A 25674-nucleotide genomic window follows, 5' to 3' on the forward strand; every position below is an offset into this window, starting at 1 on the left:
AGGTTTTCCCATGTCGTACAGTTTTATTAATTTTAATGTCAGTGCCATAATACACCGTGTCCGGAAACTTGTACGTATTATGCAGTTCGCCGTGTCACACTTCACAGTGAAATGTTGTATCGGAAATATATGACCGCGTATTAAAGACCGTCCAACCTCTTTGCGTCGTATAGTACTGACATAAAATTCATGTCTAAATATTACACGGTTCTTGTCGATTTACACTTTACAGAAAGCCAGCAGCAAACCGATATACTGGATTATTTGTTAGGTTAGGTTAGGTTTTCATTCTTGAATTCATGAATTTTGACAAAATCAGCCATGAAAATTGAATTAATGTTCATAGAAAGCTCACGGCGAACTGTGCCACGGTGAAATGTTTTACGTACAATTTACATGTAACCGGTTAAGTAGGTGGGTATTGCAGATATATACCTAGACATGGCTGGACATATTAAATAAAAATATCCGTACACAATACAATAGTAACATCTTCCCATAATATTTTCCAAATGCATAGTACCTTCATCTAATGCATTTAATTACCCACATGGTGAAAAGTGATTTTCTCGGTCTACTAATTTATTTACATAAACGTTGGTAATTAAATTAAAGGCATAGGTGGTGAATAAAACTCACTTTTAAATGAATGAATAATTTAGTTTTAATTAATTAAAAGTGCATTTGTTTACTGTGGTCTTACTTAATAACAATTAATCAAATGTAAAAGTCTTGGACTTGTTTATTTGAAATATAGTTCTCCCGGCAATTTCGTTATCTACCACTGGCGAAGACAAATATGTACAATAATTTTTCAAACATAATACAATGCAATTGTCAGGAATAGTGCGAATTTTTTTATTATGTATTCCATCAGTAACTAAGTAATGAAATTAATGGCAACTTAAAATAGCGTCATTTTTTCGTCCGTAATCGTAACAATTTTTTTATGAATATAATCACCTCTATCTACCGCAACAGAAATAAAATAAATTCAGAAAAATGTCTTGTTACTTATATATCAACTACATTAAGTAAACACCTTTTATATTTAAACTGGCTTTATTAGAAGGTAATATATATCTATATATAAGTAATAGATTATGTTTTAGACAATAACTTGTTAACAGTCTGATTTGATCCTTCTCCTTCTTTAAGATTGAATTAAAACTAAATTGAAAAGGTATTTTGATTCTATGTACAACAAACTTCATTAATATTACGCATGGCATTCTCAGACGTTGACAAGAAAAGTGGATACCTATCTTAGACAATAGACAAAAATATCCGTTAGAAATAAGTTTGAAACAATGAACGATAGAGACGCATTGTATTCCAGACGAGATAGATTGTCAATAACAATGGTACGATAAAGCAAATCTTTATCAAATAAATGCATTCTCAGTCATTCATTATGCTGGTTATTAATACTAGATAATAATTCCAAAGGTATGCTCAAAGTTGCGGGGTTATAAGAGAACAGTTACGTCCCGTGGGGGTTGGCAGACCATGCATTGCTTAAGAGCGGCATTATACCGAGTGGCAAATGAAAAATGTTACAACTTTACTTGAAGCAGACGATGCCGTTGCTTTGTTAGAAAGTAACCATGAAAAATACTATCGTAGTATATTCTTGGGTTTTCACCGTGTCTCCTTCTTCCTTCTTTACTCGACGTTTCGGGCTCGTTGCAGAGGCCATTATCAAGAGATATGTAAGATATGTTTTATGATGAAATGTAGTGTAGGTGTGTGAATGTAAACGTTGCTCTAAGAATGTCAAAAGTAATCCGATTATCTAAGAGCAAACGTTGCTCAGAGTAATCTGTCAATCATTACGACCGGAGATACCGGCTCTAATATTAGATTTTGCTGATAGTGCCGGAAGCCATGACGTTTTTAACCGTAATCCATCATCCCTATTAATATTTTCAGGGTTTCTGTGGATTTCAATGGCCTCCTTTACCAATCGTGCAAAATATCCTTTATTCCGACCCAATATCTTGGTCTCAAAGAAGGAGACACGGTGAAAACCCAAGAATATACTACGATAAAAAACAACCGTGAAAGCCTCAAACATTATATGAAAAATACTGATAACAATAAGTATGACATGTTATGTTTGTATTGTAATAATCTATTTCGGTTTATCGTAAAAGTAAAATTTTCAATAGAGAGCTTCCAAATTCATCAGATTCTAAGATCTCCGCGTACTTCAGAACACAGATGTTTGAGAGTGTGTTTTATGGAAATAGCAGATGTGTATGTATTTTTTTAAAGAACTTTTGTTGTATTTGTGTCTGTAAAATGTGTATCTAGTACCTACGTAACAAATTTTCCTACAGTGAAAGGGGGTGGTATTTCAGTCTGCCTAATAGTGGCACTTTTTCTAGGGACGTCACTGATTATTAACATAGGTGGAGTATACGTTTTATAACTATCCACTTTTTACTACACATATGGCCTCTTTCCCTGATTACCTCGCATACAATTAGATCAAATTATATTCACTTATATTAATATACCTTGTAGGTATGTAATAATAAAAAAATAAATGGATAATAAAATTTAAAAAATATTTTTAGACTAGGTAAGTACTTATATTACATCATTTCCATCATAAAGCCGGAGTGCAAAGTTATGGATCATATTATACTATATTATTCAGTTCATTTGGCGTTACTGTCTGATGTATTCTAATATAATGAAGTAAACCTTTACGTTTATAGATGTAGCCTACACACATACAAATTATGTATGTTCAATACTTAGATTTTTTTTTTTTTTAGAATTATTAATAACCATGTCCTTGCTTTTTCGTACAAGATGGTTGTTAGTAATTTTAAACAACCACAAACACCCAGGCTTTGAGACAAACACATAAATATTGTGTGTCCTGACCGGGAATCGAACCCAAGAACTCTCGGGTGGAAGGCAAGCGTCTTACGCACTGCACAACGAGAGCCGCCAATACGTAGAATATTACATTCTTAAATTTTGTGAATTATTCGTTGAATAACAAAAAATAGTTAATTACATACACATTAGGCAAAAAGTGACTCTGGGAATACTGTAGTAATGTTTCATACAAACTCTCAAATGACGAAGTACCTACTCCTATTTTTTTTACATAAATATGGCTCTTGCGTCAAATTGGAAGTTGCTTCAGTGATTTTTATATGAAAATACATAACATTTTATTTTCTCTTTTGTTTCAGCCGTTTGCTTAGTGGTTGGAGTAGTCGTTTATCCAGCGGGCTGGGATTCGGTTTCCGTCCAGGAAACATGCGGCCAGGAAGCTAGCCAGTACAGCCTTGGTAAGATATCAGATTCCATGAACTAGTAAGGTGATAAAATATATTATTCAAGGATATATTTCAATTATTGAGGATAAGTGTTGGAAATGGTTTGTGTGCTATTTGTTTCTCTTATGAGCTCCTAATTAGGGAATCCAATCCCGGGATCCCGGGATACCGGGATCCCGAGCTATTTTCGATACCTATGAATCCCGGGATTGGTAAACATAATCCCGGGATTTCGGGATTGATTTTTTATCAATTTTTATGGAAAATAAAATAAAAACTAAAATAACAGAAAAAATACTTTTAATAACAAATAACTAAATTAGAAATAAACTGAGTTTGATAAAGTTGTATTTATACCCATATGTAAGTTGCCGATTCATTTTATTTTTTCACATAAATCAATAAAAATGAGAAAGATTGGAATAAAACAATTCTTCGCACTTTTAACAAAGTAATTCCACCATGATCTCATAAGTTTTACAGCAGTTTCATATTTGGCTGATTAATTAGATTTATGAAGCGGAAAGGCCATACACCAACCACGATATGCTTTACTATTTTAAATCTAGCTAACTTAATTAATGAGTTTTTACTACCAGAAACAGCAATCTCATATTAAATTCACATTATTATTTATATCACAATATTATTTACTCTATTAAACTTATGTATTTTCAAGATTGAACAATTAACATAATTAACAATAATAATTACAAGATAAAAAAAACATTTTATATACAACGTTTTTAAATTTTCTGTTGAATTATTATACTGAATATGCTCAAACTTGTACTTGTATGAATTAAATAAAAAACAAACAAACAAACAAATAAATATAAAATACTGAAATGTCATTTTGACATTTCATTTTGATTTCCATAGTAACGCACGTATATATTAATAATTTAGTTGCTAGGACCACCGCCTTAGTAACCAATAATAGTCTTTAACTTTTTACGGATTTTTCTGAAATAACTTTCTATACAAAACAGAATTAGTTGAAAATGAATTCGATTCTGCTTAAAAGATGGCTAAAGGTATTAAATGAATGCATTGGCATCGTGTTCTGGTATATTCTAAAAGTTTCAAATACACTAGCTAGCCGGGAAGTTAGTTAAAAATCGATTATAAGATTTGTACCGGACAAACAACCACCGGACAAATAAGAATACGAGCTAATGAAAACATTGTATAAAAATGTCTTAAATACAAGGTATAAATTATACTAGATTTATTTTTGACCGATTTTATTAATGTTATTTGTAAATATAAAAAAAATGTATTAACAATGGAAAAAATGCCAATCCCGGAACCAGTCCCGGGATCCCGGGATTATCAAATTGTAATCCCGAAATCCCGGGATCAGAATTTTGGCTCGGGATTGGATTCCCTACTCCTAATCGATAGGCTGTATAATAACTCTAGGTTATATTGTGTTAGCTTTAAAATCAACACGAATAAAGCCCAACGATATATACAATAACACCTGTTCCAATTGGAACTTCCAATCTAGATGTCAGGTGGGCATCACAGGTAGAGTTGGGTATTTCCCGAGAAAATCTCAACTTCGAGATTCGGGATTTCCCGAAATGATGAAATTTTGAATTCTTGAGATTCGGGATTTCCAGAAAAGAATTCTCGAGAAATCGGGATATTTCAAAAAAACTTGTAAAAATCCTAAAATCTGTGTAAAAACAGACAAATTCCAAAAAAATATGATTTTTTCTATTTATGTAAGAAGACAAACAAAATAGAAGTAGGAAAATAAAAATAATTTTAAACAATACTTATTAAAATAGAATTTCAAAAAACACAGAATGTCAATCGCGTACGCTTTTGATACACAAAATTCCCTGATGTTGCAAAAATTGCGCTCATTTTCCACGTTCACGAGTCCACGTTGGCTTAATTGTGTTAAATACCCCGATCAGTCCTTGAATTTTGTGTTTTCTGTCCACTTTTTCCATATAGAAAATAGTTTTTTCAATTCATATTTGATAATAAAGAAATCCCTAATCCCGAGAAAAGATTCTCGAGATCCGGGATTTCCCGAAATGTTAAAAATGTCCATTCTCGAGATTCGGGATGGAAAATCCCGAAAATTTCTCGAGAATTCCCGTCGGGAAATTCCCGAAACCCAACTCTAATCACAGGTGATAGAACTTTGCAAAACGAGGTAGATATCTAAATGGGAATGGCTGGAGCAACATTCAACTCGATGTAGAATATCTGAGATTCACCTGTACGCACATGATACCAAATGCCGTCTATTCAACGCTTGTATTTAGACGGTGTTGTCTTATAGCAGTGAGCCATGGCACCTTACGAAGACTTAGAGCAACCATATGCTGAGCTTTTAAAACTAACGATGCCATTTTAGAGCAAGCCTTGCAATGTCTAAGCTTGAGATACGACGTTGGACCTGGCTCGGCCACGTGATGGACGCGCCAAGAGCGTCTCAGTTTGGATTGTCTCTTCTTCAAGCAAACTGAATTCCGGCGTCTTGAAGGCTCCGTAGAGTGCTGGTGTGTGACGCCGGAAGACTAGAGAGCGAGTTAAATACTCCACTTAAGAGGCGCATATGGTCAAAGAAGAAGACGATTGCATATATTATTATATTTTGATTCAATATTCAAACTTGATTAATTTTAAGTGATAAAACTGATACCTACAACAAGTCATGTTTATATGAATAAACGTTAATGTTGTAATGCAACACTCAATGGTCTCTAAACCACAGCAAGAAGCTGTGAATTTCATTCATAGGAGTATGCTAGGCCCGTTTCAGACAGGACACCGGTGTCGCGCTCGTATATAATAAGGAGGTATTTCTATTCGAATAAAAGGGCCTTTGTATTATGTTTATGAACGCCCCGGGCTAATGAGTCAAAGCGTGTCCGGTACACTTTTCCGTCGGCCGTTTCATTCTCAAGCCGCTGATACACATGTTTTTGAAATTATGCGTTGACTCATTAGCTCTGAGCGTTCATAAACATAATACAAAGGCCCCTTTATTCGAATACAAAGGCCTCCTTATTATATGCGATATGGTAAATAATTATTGTTTGTAGAAAATGATTGTTTCAAAAAAAGTGTGAACCAATCAAAAATCTTCATTTACTACCATCAAAACTCAGTGCATCAACAACAGCACTTCAGTGCCTGACTTTAGACGGCAGTGGCGAAGGGTGGAGACAGACTGTTAAGATCCGTCATGAATAGTGCACAATACACTTTGTCAGTCATACGAATTTATTTTCATTGAAATAAGACTACAATTATTTACAGATGGTGCTGGTGAGTTTTTAAAATTCAATTAAACCCTCCGAAACCAAGCATAATAGGTACCTAATAGTCAAAAAATACTCGTCTATCTATAAAATATCTAAAATCATACATAACTTTGGATAATTTATAGATAAAATAATATTTTTTTATCTATTATAGTTTGGTTTAGGCTGGGCATAATGAATTAAAAAATGAACCAACAATATGTTTAATATAATGTATTTATAATCCAACGAAAACACAAATAAGTATGAATGAAAAAGTGTGCACAATCTTGTCGTATCGCCTAAAGTATACCAAAACTGTTGTGCTTTGGTTTAGGCAGGGTTTAATTGTTTTTGAAAAACTAACTAACACCATCTGTAAATTGTAATCTTGGGTCAATAAAAACAAATACGTATAACTAACAAAGTTTAATGTGCACTATTTATGGCAGATCTTAACAGCCTAGCTCCACCTTTCGCTATAAATAGTGCAACGCCATACATTTTCCATTCAAAGGTTCGTTCCAGATTTTTTCATAATAGGTACGCTTAGCTTTTTCTAAACTAACGTCTGCATTCTGATTTTGTTTACTATGTGGAAATTCATAATAAATCACCATTCATTATATTTTTGTAAGAAAAAATATTACGAGGAAGTCATTTAGCAAGTAGGTACCTATTTAAAATTCTCAACGGATACCTTGGTATGACGTAAAAGGTTTGAAATTGATTGACAGGAAAGAGAAAGTGACTCGAATGGTTAATTGTAATAAGGCATAATTTACAATAATTTCAATATTTCTCAAGAACTGTTACTGCCTATAAAAATTCATTCATTATATTTTTTCTTTATTTTTAAATTTAATAGGTATTACAATAATTAATATTCAAATAAATCAATGAAAGTATTTCAAATATAGAATTGAAGTGTAAAATATTTTTCATTAGAATTTTAACGATTAATTTCTCCCTATAAACAGAGAAAAGAAACTGCAATTAATTTTATAAAACGGACTATTAAAACTATGATTATTTCAATAGTTTGGATTGACCAAAAGTAACAGTTCGCAATACGTATTTTTGTTTTTGTCGAAATCGACCTTTTAATGCAAAATTAATTTCTGTATCTGAATGGACCAGAACCATCCTTTTCTTTAAACTACTTTGTAATGATACAGCATCCATATGCTTTAAAAACAACAATTTAAATACCTCCATGTATTTAAATATAGGATAATTAAATTTGTTTTTCGTCTCCTGAACATTTGACATTTGGTCTATTCGACAAACCAATCCTACAGCGACGATAAGGTAAAACTGTACCTACGTGTAAGTTTAGTATTTTGTATTTAAAAATGTTTCAATTATCAAAAATTGTTTAAAGACCAGATATTTACGGGCGGCTATTGGCGGTATTGGCGGGTAGATCAGATATGTGAAATAAACACACATCACAAATTTTCTTTAACAATAAAAAATTCGCCTGTGGCGCTATTACACGCCACGGGGTTGTGCGATGCAATTTTTGACTGTTGTGTTGATACTTGACATCTCCAAAATTCATGTCAAAATCCCTAAAAATACACTGAAGGCACTTACTTTTACCCTTAACACAATTTTGAAAACGCTTATGTTGAGCGTCACACATGCCATTAAACTTAGCGATTTGTAGGAGGGCAAAGATCCTGGCCGGGGGCCCCGCTTGAGAATGTGGGGGCCATGATCAGCCTGGACGAACTCCGCTCTGAACTGATTGACCTCGATTACCCAATTCTAACCGTCCACTGGATGGCACAGGATAGCTGCAAGTCCATATACCGCTACTCATTGTCAACGTATAGGGAGGAAAAAAACTTGTTTTCATTTATTTTTCCATGTTGTCTCATCTAAAACATTATCAAAATATGACATCTGGCTTAAGGGGACGCTCTACAGAATTGCCCTTGAGAATCGAAAATATGATTTTTTTACATGTGGTCCGGAATTGTTGCTCTACTGGTAATATTCAAAGGTCGCCGACAATGCTTTGGTCTAAAGTAAATAATGTTATCTTAATTAAATTTAAATCATAAACACTGTCGAAGTGAATAAAGAATGGGGTGACCAAAAAATGATATCTTCTAATATACGTAAATGTTACTAAATTCAATTTGTTAATCAGCTGTTTGGTGGCAAGTAATTGCAACCAATATGATGGATAACCACGATATAAACTTAATAATATATTAATAACGTTTTAACCTGAAATTGTCCGAGAACTAAACATACGAAGGATGTTGAAATACATATCTACCTACATTTTTATTTCATGTGCTATCCAAAAAACATTATTAATGAATAGTATTTATTTTGAATATGTAAGACCTATTACATAATTATTAAAAAAATAGGTACCTACATATTGTTTAATTCTAATGCATATTTAAAAAAAAGTGGAATATAGTTTATTATAAAAAGAAAGTGACTTTTTATTACTTACCCGATTGGTTTAAATTTAGTCTGACACTTTTACAAACAAGTAACGCAACTTTACTTTTAGTTGGTAGGTACAATAATTATTGTATTTTGTTGGTAAGTAAAGCCAATGCAAGAAATAATTTATACTTATAAAAAATGATTATTAACGTGGAGTCACCCACAGATTATTTTTTTATTCAAAGCTAGCGGATCGCTGAGAACAAGACAAAGGTGCCGACAGTATCGAATCACCCGAAGACGTCTTACTTGTTTTTATGATAAATTGTTTTTAATTGTGTGCAATTTGGCGGAAAAATATAATATACACAGTTGCTTACCATTCGGTTATCCAATGAGCTGGGTTTTGTTTACTCTTCTGCCGACATCCTACAGTTTTATTTTTTATCTTGCCCATCTCGCGTAAGGCTATCTGATATTATAAAAGTCACACAGTACAACAGTGCTTAAATCTAATATGTAATTGCACCGGTTTAATTAAAAACTATAACGAAATTAACATTTTAATGATTTACAGATTTTCCTATGTTATATCAACTTAATAGCAATTTTAATGAGACAAGATACATAATACGATATACCCAAAATACACATCATCAGATAATATGTGAGATATTTTGATAAGCAAAAAAATAAGAACGATACAAAAATAACATAACATAATCAGCTAGTCTTTTCATAATTATTTTAGATGAATGTTGTATGCCGTTTGACGCTTGGAAGTATGTAATTATTCCATCTGTACAGTAAGCTATTTTTAACTTAAAATTTGTAACTCTTTAAAACGTACCATTAGATTGATATTATTTTGACAGCCCTGTATTCCTTCGGCCGGCATCAGGTTACGTCGCATACATGTTATGTTTGAAGGTAATAATAATAATACTAATAATGATTATTCATTCTACCGAGAATTGTAATTAATAATTATTGCGTTTCTTAAAATAAATCCCCGATGGTTAGAGGTTTTTGAGGTTAGACTGAATTAAAATGACGTCCTTTCAACGCTGAGATTACTTTTTGAATGAACTATGAATGACCTTGTTGCTGTTCAGCTCACTCTTAACCCTAGCTAAATCAAAAGTTAAAATAACATATTGTGTATTATTTCCAGGCCGATGCAGCATCAGATGGGCGTACCTCCTGGCGGTGATAGCCTGCCTTGACGCCGTGATCCTGTCGACCCTCGCCTTCATCCTGGCCACCAGGCACATCCGTCTTCAGGCCGACTCCAACTACCCAAGCAGTGCGACCCTTTATAAAGGTTTCTTTTGTAACTAGAGGGAATCAGGCATTTTCGTTTTGTATTGTCTGCCAATGCTGCTTCGGTGCTGGCTTGCCTGTGTGCTGTGTATTTATGTGAACATGGAAGTGTAATATTTATGAATGGCAACATTATTGCTTCTTCTTCCTCGTGTATGAATAAAATTAGCATCAAGTAGAATATTTTTGGTGGCAAAGTCTTTAAAGACAGCATCGGTAGTAAACACGAGGTATGTATAAAGGCAGTTAGAAAAAAGACTTCTTCTAAGCTAATAAGTAGGTATATTAAAAAAATATATTACAAGTTCAAAACTAAAATATTTTATGTATACAATCCTGCAGGTAGATGCTTATAATAGAAAATCAAAAAGAGTATCTGTGTTTGTGCTTTCTATAAGCCAAGAACCTCATACATTTGAAAACATTAAATTTATCGCAATTAATTCTTCTACCTATCCACTTATAAGCCATAATTACTGCAGTGCCTCAAAATTGATTTGCACTTAGTAACTTCAAGTGCTCTAAATAGTGTTTGTTTGTACCCATAATATAATAATACTAGGCTTTTTATATATTACACTTCCATGAGTATAAACTATCATGCACGTCCCTTTATTTCGGTGCACATTGGTATGAATTAATTTACTTAAAATGTCAATAGCTTCAATTCTGGGTTTCGAGTCAACTCGAAGTATAGCTTAAAAATAAATCTAAATCTTATTGACCTACAATATTTAAAAAATATAATAAAATTGTACATATATTATTAAGTTAATCCAATGTGCGCCGAAATTTTAGTTGTAGTATGAAAACACATTACTTCACTGTACAGTTAATTTCAACAATTTTATTCGACACCGATATCAACGTGATAAATTTAGTGGTACCTATAAGAAGAGTTGGGTTTCGGGAATTCTTGAGAAATTTTCGTGATTTCCCATCCCGAATCTCGAGAATTGAAATTTTTAACATTTCGGGAAATCCCGGATCTCGAGAATCTTTTCTCGGGATTCGGGATGTCTTTATTATCAAATGTTAATTGAAAAACGATTTTCTATATGAAACAAGTGGACATATAACACGTTCAAAGACTGGTCGGGGCATTTAACACAATTAAGCCAACGTCGACTCAAAATGAGCGCAATTTTTGTAACATCACGGAAATCTTTGTCTCAAAGCGTAGGTACGCGATTGCCAGACGCAGCGATGGACAGTCTGTGTTTTGTGAAATTCTATTTTCATAAGTAATGTTTTGAATTATTTTTACTCTGTCTACTTCTATTTTGTTTATCTTCTTTCAAAAAAATTTGGAATTTGTCTGTTTTTACACTGATTTTAGGATTTTTACAGGTTTTTTTTTTAATTTCCCGATATCTCGAGAATTCCCGAGAATTATTTTCTAGAAATCCCGAATCTCGAGAATTGAAAATTTTATCATTTCGGGAAATCCCGAATCTCGAGAAATACCTAACTCTACCTATAAGTCAAGTTAAAAATTAGATAGGTACACCAATTTATAAATACCGAATTAAACTGGTGAATTGTATATTCGAACCTTTATTATACTATCTATCGACCCTCTAGCAAAGTGCTCCGCAACCGGTGTTCTATGGCACACCAGTGTGCCGCGAGACAATGCTGGGTGTGCCGCGGTTCATTGATGATTGTGCAGACTACGATTGAAAACAAGCAAATAATTTTGGATCTGGCTCAAAAACATTTAGCAAGCTGCAAAAGAAAGTTGATCATTACTTTCAAAAATCGATACGGAGCAATACGACTGGATTCAGAATCTTTTTGCAACCAATGCCGAAAAATCTGTAGAAGCACTTTCCCTACAAATTCGAGAGGAATTTGTTGAATCAATAAAGACGATAAAAGTAAACTTCGCCGATGTTCCATTGGCTGTTTTCTAGATTTCGGTTAAGAGAATACTTCAGTGAAACGGCAAATAATTTTCAACTATAGGTGCGACGAAATTTTGGACTTGCTGCCAATCGGAGAGCGAAAGTCGAGCTGTGAACACGTCAATTTGTTTTGTGATGGCGTCGGGGAAATTAATTCTTAAATCGTGTAAAGATGACTAAAAAACGTTACCCATTTACTTGAAAAAGAAAAAACTGTCAATGAATATATTATTATTATTACTAATAGAACAATAAACATAACATTAAATGGACGCATGTTGAATTTTTATGACAAATTGTGTTTTGTTCTGCACGCGTCGTTTGCACAATCTTCGCGTCGCGTAGTCAAGATCGTTTTAGACCGTGCCCCAGCTGAAGTATAGCCTTAATAAAGAACATCCTCGGGTTTCCGACAAGGCTATCGCAGTTTTACTTCCATTTTCTACGATATATCTATGTAGGTAACATAAATTAATGTATTTTTGGTGTATATACTTTTTAATATTTTTCCCAAATGCCTTTTTTAATGAGAATATCTTTTACCTTTCGATATAAAATATAATATGTGTCTCTATTAGATACCTATGTGAAAATGTAAATTATCAGAATGTAAATAAATTGTACTAAATTACACGTTTCTTCTGGCACTACACTTTGCCTTAATATCATCTTTCCCAGACATATTTTTAGAGGATATGAGTTTATCTTTTTCTTCTTCAGCCATATCCGCCCCTTAGTTGGAGCACATGGACACCACGCGGCGCCTCTAAGAATCCCTGTCGCTCGCCAGTCTTCTTGCTTCGTTCCAGGTCAATCAGCATCCCGTAGCTTCGCTGTATACACTCTTTAGATAGTATGTAGAGGCTTTCCAGGACACCGGAATCCAGTCGGCTTGAAGAACAGGCAAGCCAGGTTGAGGTTATCTTCTGGCATCCGCAGCACATGGCAGAGCCAGGTCCAACATCGCCTCTTCACTCTGAGGCTACTTGGTGCATTCTCTTATCTCCTCGTTGCTCCTAAAGTCATACTACCGCACACCCAGTATCCGTCGCAAACATCTGTTTTCGAAGCTCAGTATACGGTTGCTCTGAGCCTTCGTAAGGTGCCATGATTCGCTACCGTAATGCAGCACCGTCGGAATGCAAGCGTCGAATAGGCGGCATTTGGTTTTGACCGAGTACTATCGTGAGTTACAGACATCCGCATCGAGTTGCATGTTAGGTACTCCAGCCATTCCCATTCGGATAGCGAGCTCTTTCTGCAAAATGACATCTCCCGTGATGTGTACCTGTGTGGTACTTGAAGCTGTCGACGCTCTCGATGTTTTGTCCGTCGCTACTCAGCGGGAAATCTGGATCAGGACTGGTGCTATTATACAAAACGATGGTTTTCTTCGCGTTGATTTTTAAACCAACGCGAGATGAGTTGCTTTGGAACCTGTCGATTGTCTCTTGAGAGTTTATCACTAGGGTTATATTTTAGTTTATTAAACAGTTTGAAACCTTCTGCAAAGGTAATTATCCATGAAGATCAATTTCTTTCTTTCAAATCGTCATTTCGTTTGAAGTACTACACAGCAATATCATTATAACGGGTTCACTTGCCAGATGAGGTAACGACGCTTCTCCGTTATAAAACAGCAAAGAAATAATATTTCTTCGCGTTATTGTTTCAATAAAATTATTCTTCTGTGAAAAGAGAATAAAACGAAATCATGCATAAAGTGCCGCGGTGTTGCATCACGAAAAAATAAAGCGCAGAAGACAATATCTTCATTAGCAACATTTCTTCACAATGAATAACATTTACTGGGGTAGATCAATTCATATATTTATGTATATTTTTTTACCACGTTTTTCTTAGCTCGTATTCTTGTTTTGTTCTGTTTGGTGGTTGTTTATCCAGTACAAATCTTGCAATCTATTTTTAACTAACTTCCTTTTGACATTTGAAACTTTTAGAATATAGGTATTATCAGAACACGATGCCAATGCATTCTTTTAATACTTTTAGCCATCTTTAAGAAGAATTGAATTCATTTTCAGCTAATTCTGTTTTGTATGAAAAGTTATTTCGGAAGAAATCCGTAATCCAATCCACTATTATTGGTTGCTAAGGGGGTGGTCCTAGCAACTAAATTATTAATATATACATGCGTTACTATGGAAATCAAAATGACATTTCAGTATTCTATATTTGTTTGTTTGTTGCAAAATAGCAAAAAAATGATTTGTTGACAATTGCCTTATTTGTCCTAAATTATTAATAAATTTCAAATTTATATGATTCAACAGAAAATTTTAAAACGTGGTATATAAAAAGTTCTTTTTATCTTGTAATTATTACTCTATATAATTATTATCATCATCAGCCGGGATCGATGTAACGCTGGATGAAAGCTTCTCCTAGCTCCTTCCACCCTTTTTGGTCCATAATTCTTCGCTGCCGCGTACATCCACTGAAGTTTATGAGTTCGTCTTTCCAGAGTATTTTAGGGCATCCTAGTGGTCGTTTAGTCACATAGTTTCTTAACCGGTGGTTCGCGAAGATTTTCTGCAGTTCAAAAATAATTAGTATCAATTTTTAAAAGCTTATATTAAATTTTAAGTCATAAATATCTGTCAGAACTCGTGCACCTACAAGGGTTCACAATGAATTAACAAGTCATTTCCGGAATGAATGTCACTATTGTATATAGTCTAAAATCATTTCATAGATAGACGGGGGGCGTGGTTTACGTAGAAACTCAAAATTTGAAGTGGGGTTGTATTATGTCTCGACAATTGTTTCAAAAATAGTGTAAATATAAATATTTATTATTTTATTCCAATGTTGATGATCCGCAAAATATTTTTTGATTTTTTTTGTGTTCCGCGGATGTAAAGAGGTTAAGAAACATTTATAGTGCACCTTTTGTACCACTGTACGACATTTGTCCAGCGATTGACCATTCGCTGAGCGACACATCCAGCCTATTGCAATGGCCTTTATCACATCACATACTCTTGTCTGCCTCCTTTTCCATTGGTTTCTTTTGTGGACTTTCCGCCTTATGTACAACATGCATCTTTCCATGCCACGTTGCGTTACCTACTCGTAATTTTTGGATTTTTTTTACATTGAGACCATGTTTCACATGCATACGCGAGCACTGGTAACACACATTGGTTGAACACTTTTTATTATCTTGGATGCTTTTGGTCAATGGCATTACGTAAATTATTTTCAATTCGCGACAATGTGGATAATTTACCTTTCACTTTTAGTTGCTGGTGTATTGAGACAAAATCTCAAATCTATTTAAATAGTTACTCATATTGTGGCACGAATCCCGAGAGACGCAGGTTCGATTCCTGCTGGTTGTCGTATTTTTTTCAAAAAAGATTGTTTTCTATTGGTTATATATTTCTCATAAGTGTTTTCAAATGATGTATGATCAATATTAAAGCTGTTATTTATTTAGTCTTTAATATTGAACTACTCCATTTAGATCTCAGTACAAATCGAATATGAACTGTGGGAACTTTTTTTTATCGGACAATACGGATGATTTTTTTTTTCTATTTAAAAGAGAAAAAGTATTTTACGGTTCGGCACTGAATAAATTACCTATTTAGGTAGTTGATATACCAGAGTTCTGCGACCCTACACCAAGAGTTCTATGGGATTTTTAAAAACTTACGATAAAGTAACTACAAATTGACACATTTTTCGCAATTGAATATAATATACCTAATAAGGTTTTCACGTCACCCATTAATAAAGCATAATACATTTTGAAAGATGAGCTGAGCTGAGCTAGTTTCACATATTATAAACGGTTACATGTCAATTGTACGTAAAACATTTCACCGTGGCACAGTTCGCCGTGAGCTTTCTTACTAGAAAGAGATGACCGTAAACTATACGGGTTACAATTTTATTAGATTCAATATGAACATTAATTCAATTTCCATAGTTGATTTTGGCAAAATTCATGAATTCAAAAATGGAAACCTAACCTTTCCTAAATAATTCAGTATATCGGCTATTTTCAAAATTTGTTTGCTGCTGGCTTCCTGTAAAGTGTAAACCGACAATAACCGTGTTTTATTTAGACATGACTTTTATGTCAGTACTATACGACCCAAAGTGGTTGGACGGTCTTTAGTGATGGAAGTCTGATACGGCGAACTGCATACGTAAAAGATTCCGGACACGACTATAAACTTATCATTGAACAATCTATACAGAGTAATAAAATTCAAGTGTTTGTGATTTCGACTTAATTGCATTTTCATCAGCGTTTTGTCTATTTCAATGATACGTATTCACAAAATACTTATAGTTTTTTTTGATTGTATAAGTGTGTTTGTCAGTGGTGGATTTAGGAACGTGGAGGCTTAACTGATTTTGAGCCCCCCCCCCACGATAAAAAAAATAAAATCTATACACTTCAACTACTTTTTACTTGAACATACATAATTTTGAAAACACTTCTGAGAAAATATATTATAACCAATAGAAAAAATCTTTTTGAAAAAAGTAAGACACCCTGCGAAATCCCTAAGGAATCGAACCTGCATCTCTCGCCCATGCACATAGGCCACTATGCTAAAGTCGTCATAATTAATTTCGACACATTTTAACTAAATGGCGTTTAATACTCTCTGAAGCGCTTTCCAAATTGAGCTACCACTAGCTTTTTACTTGTCTAAATTTTCGTCGTATTGCGTTTATTTTTCGTAAATAGATAAGTATTTTAATGTTTTTAATAAATGATTAAAATACATAAAAAATACCAAAATTGTTACTTAAGTAGGTATAGTATATGTTTTTTTCACAACTTATTTGGTAAATAACATTCTTTAATAAACCCTCAAATTAATTTCGCTGAGTCGTTAGGTTATATTGCAGTTATTTTGTTATCCTTTTATGACTGATTTCAATTGTTTCGAGAGCTTCTTTCGCATTTTTGACGAATCGATTGCGTCATCTGCGTTTGGTATCTACCAATTTAGTGGATGTTCAAAACTTCTAAGAGACCTTAACCTTAACCTAACTCGAATTTACAGCGAATGTATTCTTCTTCTTGGTCGTACACTCATGGCTGAGGATCGTGACCACATTTGAATTTCGTCATCCTTTGAGCGACCAAGACTTTTCATCCTTCTCGATTTTCCGCTTCTCTCAGGGCAGAATGGATGGTGCCCCCCAGTCAGCTCTTTCACTTGGTCGCTCCAGCGCGCAGACGCTCTTCCTCTGCTTCGCCTTCCCTACCAAAACCACCAGTCTCTCCAGGTTGTCCGGTCCGCGCCTGACAATATGTCAAAAAAACTGCAGAATTCTTCTCGTCGAGAGCCGTTCTTTTATCTTCAGTCTCTGGATGATTGAATGGTTCGTCCTGTGCTCCGTCCAAGAAATAGGAAGCATTCGGCGCCAACACCACATCTCAAAGGCATCAATTGCCTTCCGTTCCCTTTAATATTTTAATAAAAATACTCATACAACAAACTTTGTTCCAAATTCAAAAGATAAATCTCCAGTGGTTGCACATCTTCTATCCATGAAACATTACGATATAAATTATAATATCGTAATATTGTTACGTCGTTTTTTAATCACTGTTTGTGATTCTGATGACACGTAATAATAATACAATTATGAAGTAATATTTAGTATGAATGATGCTCCAGTGTGCGTGCTGTTGTGAATTTTCCCGTCGAAACTGCAATGCGTGAAATTAATGTTACAATTTTTTTTATATTATATACTTACATGCATTTGATTGCCTGTCTGCCCACTCAGCGTTTAATTGCTGTTTATCCAATTGTAAATATAAGAATTGTGTCAACTAAATGTCGACACATTCGCACGGTCGTGAAACCGTGGGCTGAGATTTTAAAGAAGGAACAAAAAAAATAATAAAAAAAAAAGAAATTGGACTGTCAATAGACGGCAGTAGCGAAAGGTGGAGGAAGGCTGTTAAGATCCGCCATAAATAGTGCACATTAAACTTTGTTAGTATATGTATTTGTTTTTATTGACTTAAGACTGCATTTTACAGACGGTGTTGGTTAGTTTTTAAAAATCAATTAAACCCTGCCTAAACCAAACGATAATAGTTTTGGTATATTTTGGGCGATACGACAAAATCGTGCACACTTTTTCATTCATACTTGTTTGTTTTCGTTGGATTAAGAATACATATTGTTGGTTCTCTTTTTAAATTCATTAAACCCTGCCTAAACCAAACTATAATAAATAAAAAATATTATTCTACCTGTAAAATATCCAAAGTTATATAATATGATTTAATTGCATAATTTTAGTTATTTTATAAAGGGTGTTTTTTTTAGAGGTATAGAACTTTGAAATGGAATAAAATAAAGATGACTTTTTATATTGACATGAAATTTACTTTATTCGAAAGATGCTCTTCTGGCATTATAAATTTAAATATGACTTCTGACATATGACCGCCACGGCTGGCTCGGACGTAGTCTAATCTGGAGGTCCAATTTTCGATGACTTTTTCCAACATTTGTAGCCGTATATCGGCAATTACGCGGCGAATGTTGTCCTCCAAGTGGTCAATCGTTTCGGGCTTATCGGCGTAGACTAGCGACTTCACATATCCCCACAGAAAATAGTCAAGCGGCGTTAAATCGCACGATCTTGGAGGCCAATTCACGGGTCCGAAACGTGAAACTATGCGGCTACCAAACGTTTCCTTCAATAAATCAATTGTGGCACGAGCTGTGTGACATGTTGCGCCGTCTTGTTGAAACCACAGCTCCTGCACATCATGGTTGTTCAATTGATGAACGAAAAAGTCAGTAATCATGGCTCTATAGCGGTCACCATTGACTGTAACGTTCTGGCCAGCATCGTTTTTAAAGAAGTACGGACCAATTATTCCACCAGCCCATAAAGCACACCAAACAGTCAAATTTTCTGGATGTAACGGTGTCTCAACATACACTTGAGGATTATCATCACTCCAAATACGGCAGTTTTGTTTATTGACGTATCCATTCAACCAAAAGTGAGCTTCATCGCTAAACAAAATTCGCTTATGAAAATCGGGATCAACGGCAATCTTGTTTTAAAATAAATTTTCACAATTTGGAAGCGTTGTTCAGGCGTCAGTCTATTCATGTTGAAATGCCAAACCAAACTAAACATGAATCACTTAACAGCTGACAAAATGGCCGCCAATTAAAAAAGTGCTGCCAGCTTAAAGTTCTATACCTCTAAAAAAACACCCTTTATATATACGAGTATTTTTGGACTATTATCTATTATGGCTTGGTTTCGCAGGGTTCAAATGAATTTTAAAAACTAACCAACACCATTTATATACTGTAGTCTTATTTTAATGAAAACAAACACGTATGACTGACAAAGTTTAATGTGCACTATCAATGGCGGATCTTAACAGCCTACCTCCACCCTTCGCCACCAAATTCTATAATACAACCTTAAAATGGTGGAAGAGGTAGAAGAAAACAGAGAACTGACCATTCATAATATTAAATTAAAAATATCCTGTAAATATAGCTCTACATTGAGAGGTCAAAATGGATATGTGGGACAATTTAAAATTTCTAAATATATGAACTGATAACAATTTTCTCATCTAATTCCAGGTGAAGTGAACAACGCCTATGTAACGGACGCCATGTCGATATCTGGTTCAAGAAAATCTCTCGCCCTTCAGCCGGTTCTGTTGATGCATCCCCATGCCCACCAGCATCAGCACCAGCACATGTCGCACGTGGACGCTGACACCTACTCCCAATTCTCCAACAGGACGGGACGCTCCAAACACGACCACTACCAACCTAACATGCATAATTTCCAACTGTAGTAACCTAACTTTATCTAACCTTTACGACAGATTTAATTTTGGCTGAATATGTAAATGCCAATAAATAAAACAAGATTTTTTTTGTATTTGGGCTAACGCTGTGTGTCCTTTCTTTTTCTACATATTATGTATAACATGATACGTTTAAAAACTCTAATGTTTCAGGCTCTTTCGCAAAATTCAATAACATCTGGTCTGGTGTAACAGCTCTTAATTTTAAACATCAACTGGTATTGTAGTCTAATGGGTAGGGCACTAGAGTCTGTCTTCTATAAGCTGGCGTTCGCGTCACGTCGTTTGCGGATGAAAAGCATTGTGCCATCGCGTTAAACTGTTGCAAGTTTTCAATGGGAGGGAACGAGAGGGAATGCAGTGCTAAGATGCTGAAACGGGGGAAACCGCACACCAGCTTGTAGAAGACTCTAGCTTCTCTTTCTGGATTTCAGGGTTCGATACCTAGTAAGGTCTATTTTCTCAAAGCCTGGGCATTTCTGTGATCTACTACTACACTATGAAAAATACATGTCCAATAATTTATAAATACGTTAAGTATAAAAAAATACATGTCCCAGTCATGTGAATTTGTGATTAAGTAGATACAGTGTTGCCAGGGAGACTTTGCATCCTTTTTATAGTTTAGTTTTAATAGTTTTGTTAAGCTGAGCAACCAGGGAACTCAAAAATAATGCAAACTGAAATAGGTACCTAATGGGTAAGGAGGAGCATGCAACCGATCTTGAGTAAGGAATAATACGGGATAAATTTAAACACGTGTCAAGAATACGTCATACGTCGAATACTGACATCTGCTCTCGGCTTATGCATTGACGCTCATTTAATATCGGTGTATTACACACACTATTGCACGTATATAATGCATGGTTCATTTTCGTAGGACACTCACACATTCAAAACCCTGCGTCAAAATTTACTGCATTGGTATATATCCTATCGGAATTCTGTTTATTATCTGTTCTGTGTGCGCAACATTCACCCTAACCTAATTTATGCACAAAAAAATGACAGATATGAAAAGAGTCAGAATTAAGATATCATTGAGTTACTAAGTAAACATTAAGTAGAGCAGTTATTTATACATATAATTTTAGAAGTAGGGTTTGTTATTGATTAAAAGTAATGTGTACTGAGTAATTGTTTTCTCAATTTTATTTAACTGTAATGAGCTATATGCAGCAATCAATTTCTCATATGTGTTTTTGCATAAGCACACAGCTTAGAAGGAATAGAGCTGTCACCAATTTAACCCTAACATCTTTAGACAAACTTATTCACATTGCTAACAGAATCTTTAAAAAAAATTCTTGAGAATGATCTCTGAAATGAGTGCAAAATCTCAAGGAAGGAAGAAGAAAAAAAAATACACGGTGATAACTCAAATACAATCAATAATCATATAAGTCTCAATCAATATACAACAAGAATCTCTTTTTTATACTTTATAATATTACATAATTATTGTTATGACATGTAGTTGAAATATGTAATTCTCACAAAATATCAATGATAAAAATACTAAAACCATGGAGGTATAAAAATGTGAACTATCAAGAGACAGCATTTTGGATGACATAAACTTGAAAGAGAGAGATTTTGAGAGAGAACAGAGCGCTAGTGAAACATTTAAATTGCATTTTATGAATATTAAAGACCCTCCAGATGTTCTGATTTGGTTGGCTCAACATGTAGTACATTTTGAACTATGGTCAGCCCAACCAAATTAAATGTTGCATCCATACATATTTATCAGTTAAATCCTGCTTCCTAAATAGAATGTGTTCGATGCGTTTATCAAATAACCAAAAAATTTTAATTGTACTAGCAGCATCGTGGGATTAATGAAAAGAAAAATATTGGCCAAAAACGTATTCAAATGCATTAAGATCACCCTGACTGATTGTAGTATGACTCGGCCATCCAACATCACCTTTAAATGTATTCACTAGGGGACAAATGGAGCAACATGTTCTGGGACATGACGCTCAACATCTACATCGATGTCTGGGGAACAGTGTCGCGGAACATTTTGCTTGTACACACCAGGACTCACATCAGTTATCGCAGAAATGTCGGCCGAGGAGGTTGTGTTGGTCAGTGCTGCATACATATTTATTCTGACGAGTAGTTTATCGAAACGTAAGAAAAAAAATAGGTGGCGGGGTGCGGAACTACTTACTACATATTGCGCACCCGTCTACACTCGCCAACATAGACTATGTTGAGGGACATTTTGTACCCTAGTGAATGTGAAGCTTAAATTGCTGTACACATGTCCCTGTACCAACCGCATTGGCCCCAATGTAAATCGAATATCTCAAGGACTTATTAAATACATCATCTCCATAATATGTTGACAATCTGAAAGCTTTTGTACCCCCATGCTAAAAACATGTTTTATTCTTACAAAACAACATCGAATGACAGAATAAATGTTAATAACATAAAATTTCTTCTATTTTATCGAGTTATCTATGTCCCCATTCTCTTTCTGTAAATTTAGACTTATATTTAATTTAATTATTGTAAATTTATTATTAACTTATTATACTTACCTACTAAACAATATTGTTTTGTTAGTTTTTATAATGGAAATTTAAAATTTCCCAAAGACAATAATATTTTTGTTATTATCTTGTAAATTTCATTAGCATTTACCCATAAATACCTATTAGTATTGTTTTAATGTAGATTATTCTACATTTTATTAATTTAATATTTATTAATAAGTACTTTTTACTAATTATTATAGTTTTTCTTTGTGAAACAAAGAGTGACAACGAATTAATATTTAATAGTATTACGCTGTACGCTGGACTAATTCACTAATAATTATTACTTTCATTCAACAAGAAAATATTTTATATATTATTTAACTTGAATGCGGTGCAATTTTATAACAAACATATTATAGTATGTCATGGCTACGATTTCATAGTAATGTTAGGTTAACCGGTTCTATGCCTTCAGCGAGTTATTTCACTCTATGAGGACCGTGATTGACAGGCCGCACATACAAATTTCACTAGTTATCTCGTCTGACTTTAAGCTAAAATTACTAGCCACTGTCGATTGATTTGCATAATCTAAAAAATTAAACACACAGTGACATCTGTTTGAATAATTATGAAATACTAGGGCACAAATTATCGGTATTACAGTGTAGTAAGAGCTTCGCTCTACATTTAATGTGTATCGTTAAAAATCTTAATATTGTGAGGCATAGAAAAGGTTAAAGTACAGAACTGAGTGCCAGAGGTATATAATATTATAAATATGTAAAAGTTTGAGAGAAATTGTAGTTTTTCAGATCGCTGCTAACACAGTTACAGCCATGATAAATAATGGTAAGTTTATAAACAATGCCATGCAATATGGATATTTGAATTGTATGCATTTTATTTAACTAACTTAAAGCTGCTGTTAGACCTGTGGCATAATTGTTCCCTACTCATGAACCCTGTTTGGCTTATCCGGTAGATGGTACGTATGTAATTCACCGTGTAATATATTAGCTGTGAGGTTTTTTTACTGGTGACAGACGGTAGTATAGCATTGAGACCAAAATGACAAGTTGTTCATGGAGAATTTGACCGAATGATCATTTTGTAATCACAATTTCAATTCAATTCAATTGGATCATCACTCACTTATAAAAAATAAAAAATACTTTGTGCTTCAACGTGTCATCTGTCAACGGTACATAAGCTCACAGCGATAATGGGTATGGTAAATTATATACATACGATTTATATGTTAACTCTATCCACTGTTTTTGTATCATTCTGGAAGCTTAATTCTATTTTATTATTAAGCTTACATCATGTACATGAAATAGTTTTTATTTACTAAATTAATGATGATAATATTATCTCCAATTCTTTCTAAAGAAAATATGTTAAATATCTTTCACAAGTTTATAAATTTGTTAATGTATTCAAAAAAATACACATTTCATTAAATCGATGAATATACAGATTGCCATAATGAATTGGATGTTATTAATATTGTAAACAAAAATGATTTTAATATTAAAAAAATATTATTTTTTCTAAGTACTTAATTAATATTATTGACAATGTTTGAATTTGTAATGAAATAATTATTTTTCATATAAATCCATCAATATTTCTAAAGATATTGTAGATAGATATGTTGATTATAATTATTATAGAAGCCCTATTAGACCAAATAGTTTATAAGACTACAAACGTATATATTTTATGATATAAAAAAATGTATATTGTGTAATAAAAATATGAAAAAACACTGGTCTTTTCTTAAAAGCAACAATGCTATTACATAATATTATCGATGGCCCAGTATTGAACGGTAACAAGTCAAAAATTCGACATTGCGCTATATTGGTATCAAAATATTCGTTAAAATGAGCTCTTGTACAGAAACAAATCGAAAAAAATAGTTTAGATACCTTGAGAGCCAAAAAATCTATATGAACTTTTACAACCTTTCAAACAAAACCAGTTTTGTACAGATCTGTTTCGAATTGTTTCCATTTAAAACTGGCGAATGATCATACGTTTCAATTTCGAATAGATACATTCTGACACATGTTTCCTTTTAAAACTTGTCAAATCTTGAGTATTGTAAAATATTCAAATATTAAAACATGACACTCAAAACTACGTTTGTTGAGTTGTCACTGTTTAATACATTATGTTCTTTGACATAATAGTGCCTGTACACGTGCATGGATTTACTAGTACCGATGGTGTGCATTTTAAACTATCGCGATAATTGCTGTTTACAGGTAAAAGTGGCTGACTGTCTCGCCAATCTCATTCTTCAAACATAAGCAAGACGCGATGTTGTATTTGATAGGTATAAATAAATAAATTTACACTGCCTGACTGTAAATAGGGTTTGGTAATTCGCATCTTGTTCAGCTGTCGTACCGGAAAGAGATGGCCGTATATCATTGAGATAAAAAAAATGACACATTGTGGAGCATTCATTGCAAACCGTAATGTTCCAATTTTATTTGATTGAACAAGAACATTAATTTGATATTGATTGGTATCAAATATCTGATAATAACGCTGTCATTATTATAAGATATTTGATAGGTACTTCAGACTTACAACCATCTACTTCCTTGCTAACCTACCTTTGAATCATACAGAATTCTATATAAATAATATTTATTTATTATATAATTAAGATATGATTTTATTTTTAATATATTTACCTACGTAATCTTTCCCTTGTATTCTGGTGGATTTTATTTATCTTTTTTTTCTTTCGACCATGTCCGATCCTAGTAGGATTATATGGGCCTCCATAGAGTAGAGGTTTGTATTAACAGATTTTGTTTTTTACGAGAAATGGATGTTAGCCACTTGCCCAACCTATTAGGTCCATACCCTGACAGACACAAATTGAAAAACAATATGTGTACTTGCCAGACCCAGGATTCGAACCTGGGACCTAGACATTACTGTGATTCACCGTCTCTCTATAATCCCACATGTACTCGCACAAAGTATCTCGAGTCGATATGGGTTTCCTCCCACAGTTCCCACGATTTGAAGAGCCGCGCGGCTACCGTGGGTGGGGGGGATTTTATT

At 33.9% G+C, this 25674-nt stretch overlaps 1 protein-coding gene across 2 annotated transcripts in view; it reads left to right on the forward strand.

Annotated features, from left to right (window-relative positions):
- Positions 1 to 24329, forward strand: part of Tmhs (Tetraspan membrane protein in hair cell stereocilia) — a 65658-nt gene extending 41329 nt beyond the window's left edge. Inside the window, exons 2-4 of one of the 2 annotated variants that reach the window (XM_085942550.1) lie at positions 3216 to 3314; positions 10164 to 10313; positions 19851 to 24329. In XM_085942550.1, the coding sequence (XP_085798676.1) occupies positions 3216 to 3314; positions 10164 to 10313; positions 19851 to 20071 (470 nt within the window). In that variant the 3' untranslated portion in view covers positions 20072 to 24329. The remainder of the gene's footprint in view (positions 1 to 3215; positions 3315 to 10163; positions 10314 to 19850) is intronic. The other variant, XM_085942551.1, reaches the window with a different exon arrangement.
- Positions 24330 to 25674: the final 1345 nt, after the last annotated feature.

This window comes from Rhyacophila brunnea, unplaced genomic scaffold (genome assembly GCF_057557595.1).
Source record: "Rhyacophila brunnea isolate RB1 unplaced genomic scaffold, BYU_Rbru_1.0 scaffold_15, whole genome shotgun sequence".
Lineage (NCBI taxonomy): Eukaryota > Metazoa > Arthropoda > Insecta > Trichoptera > Rhyacophilidae > Rhyacophila > Rhyacophila brunnea.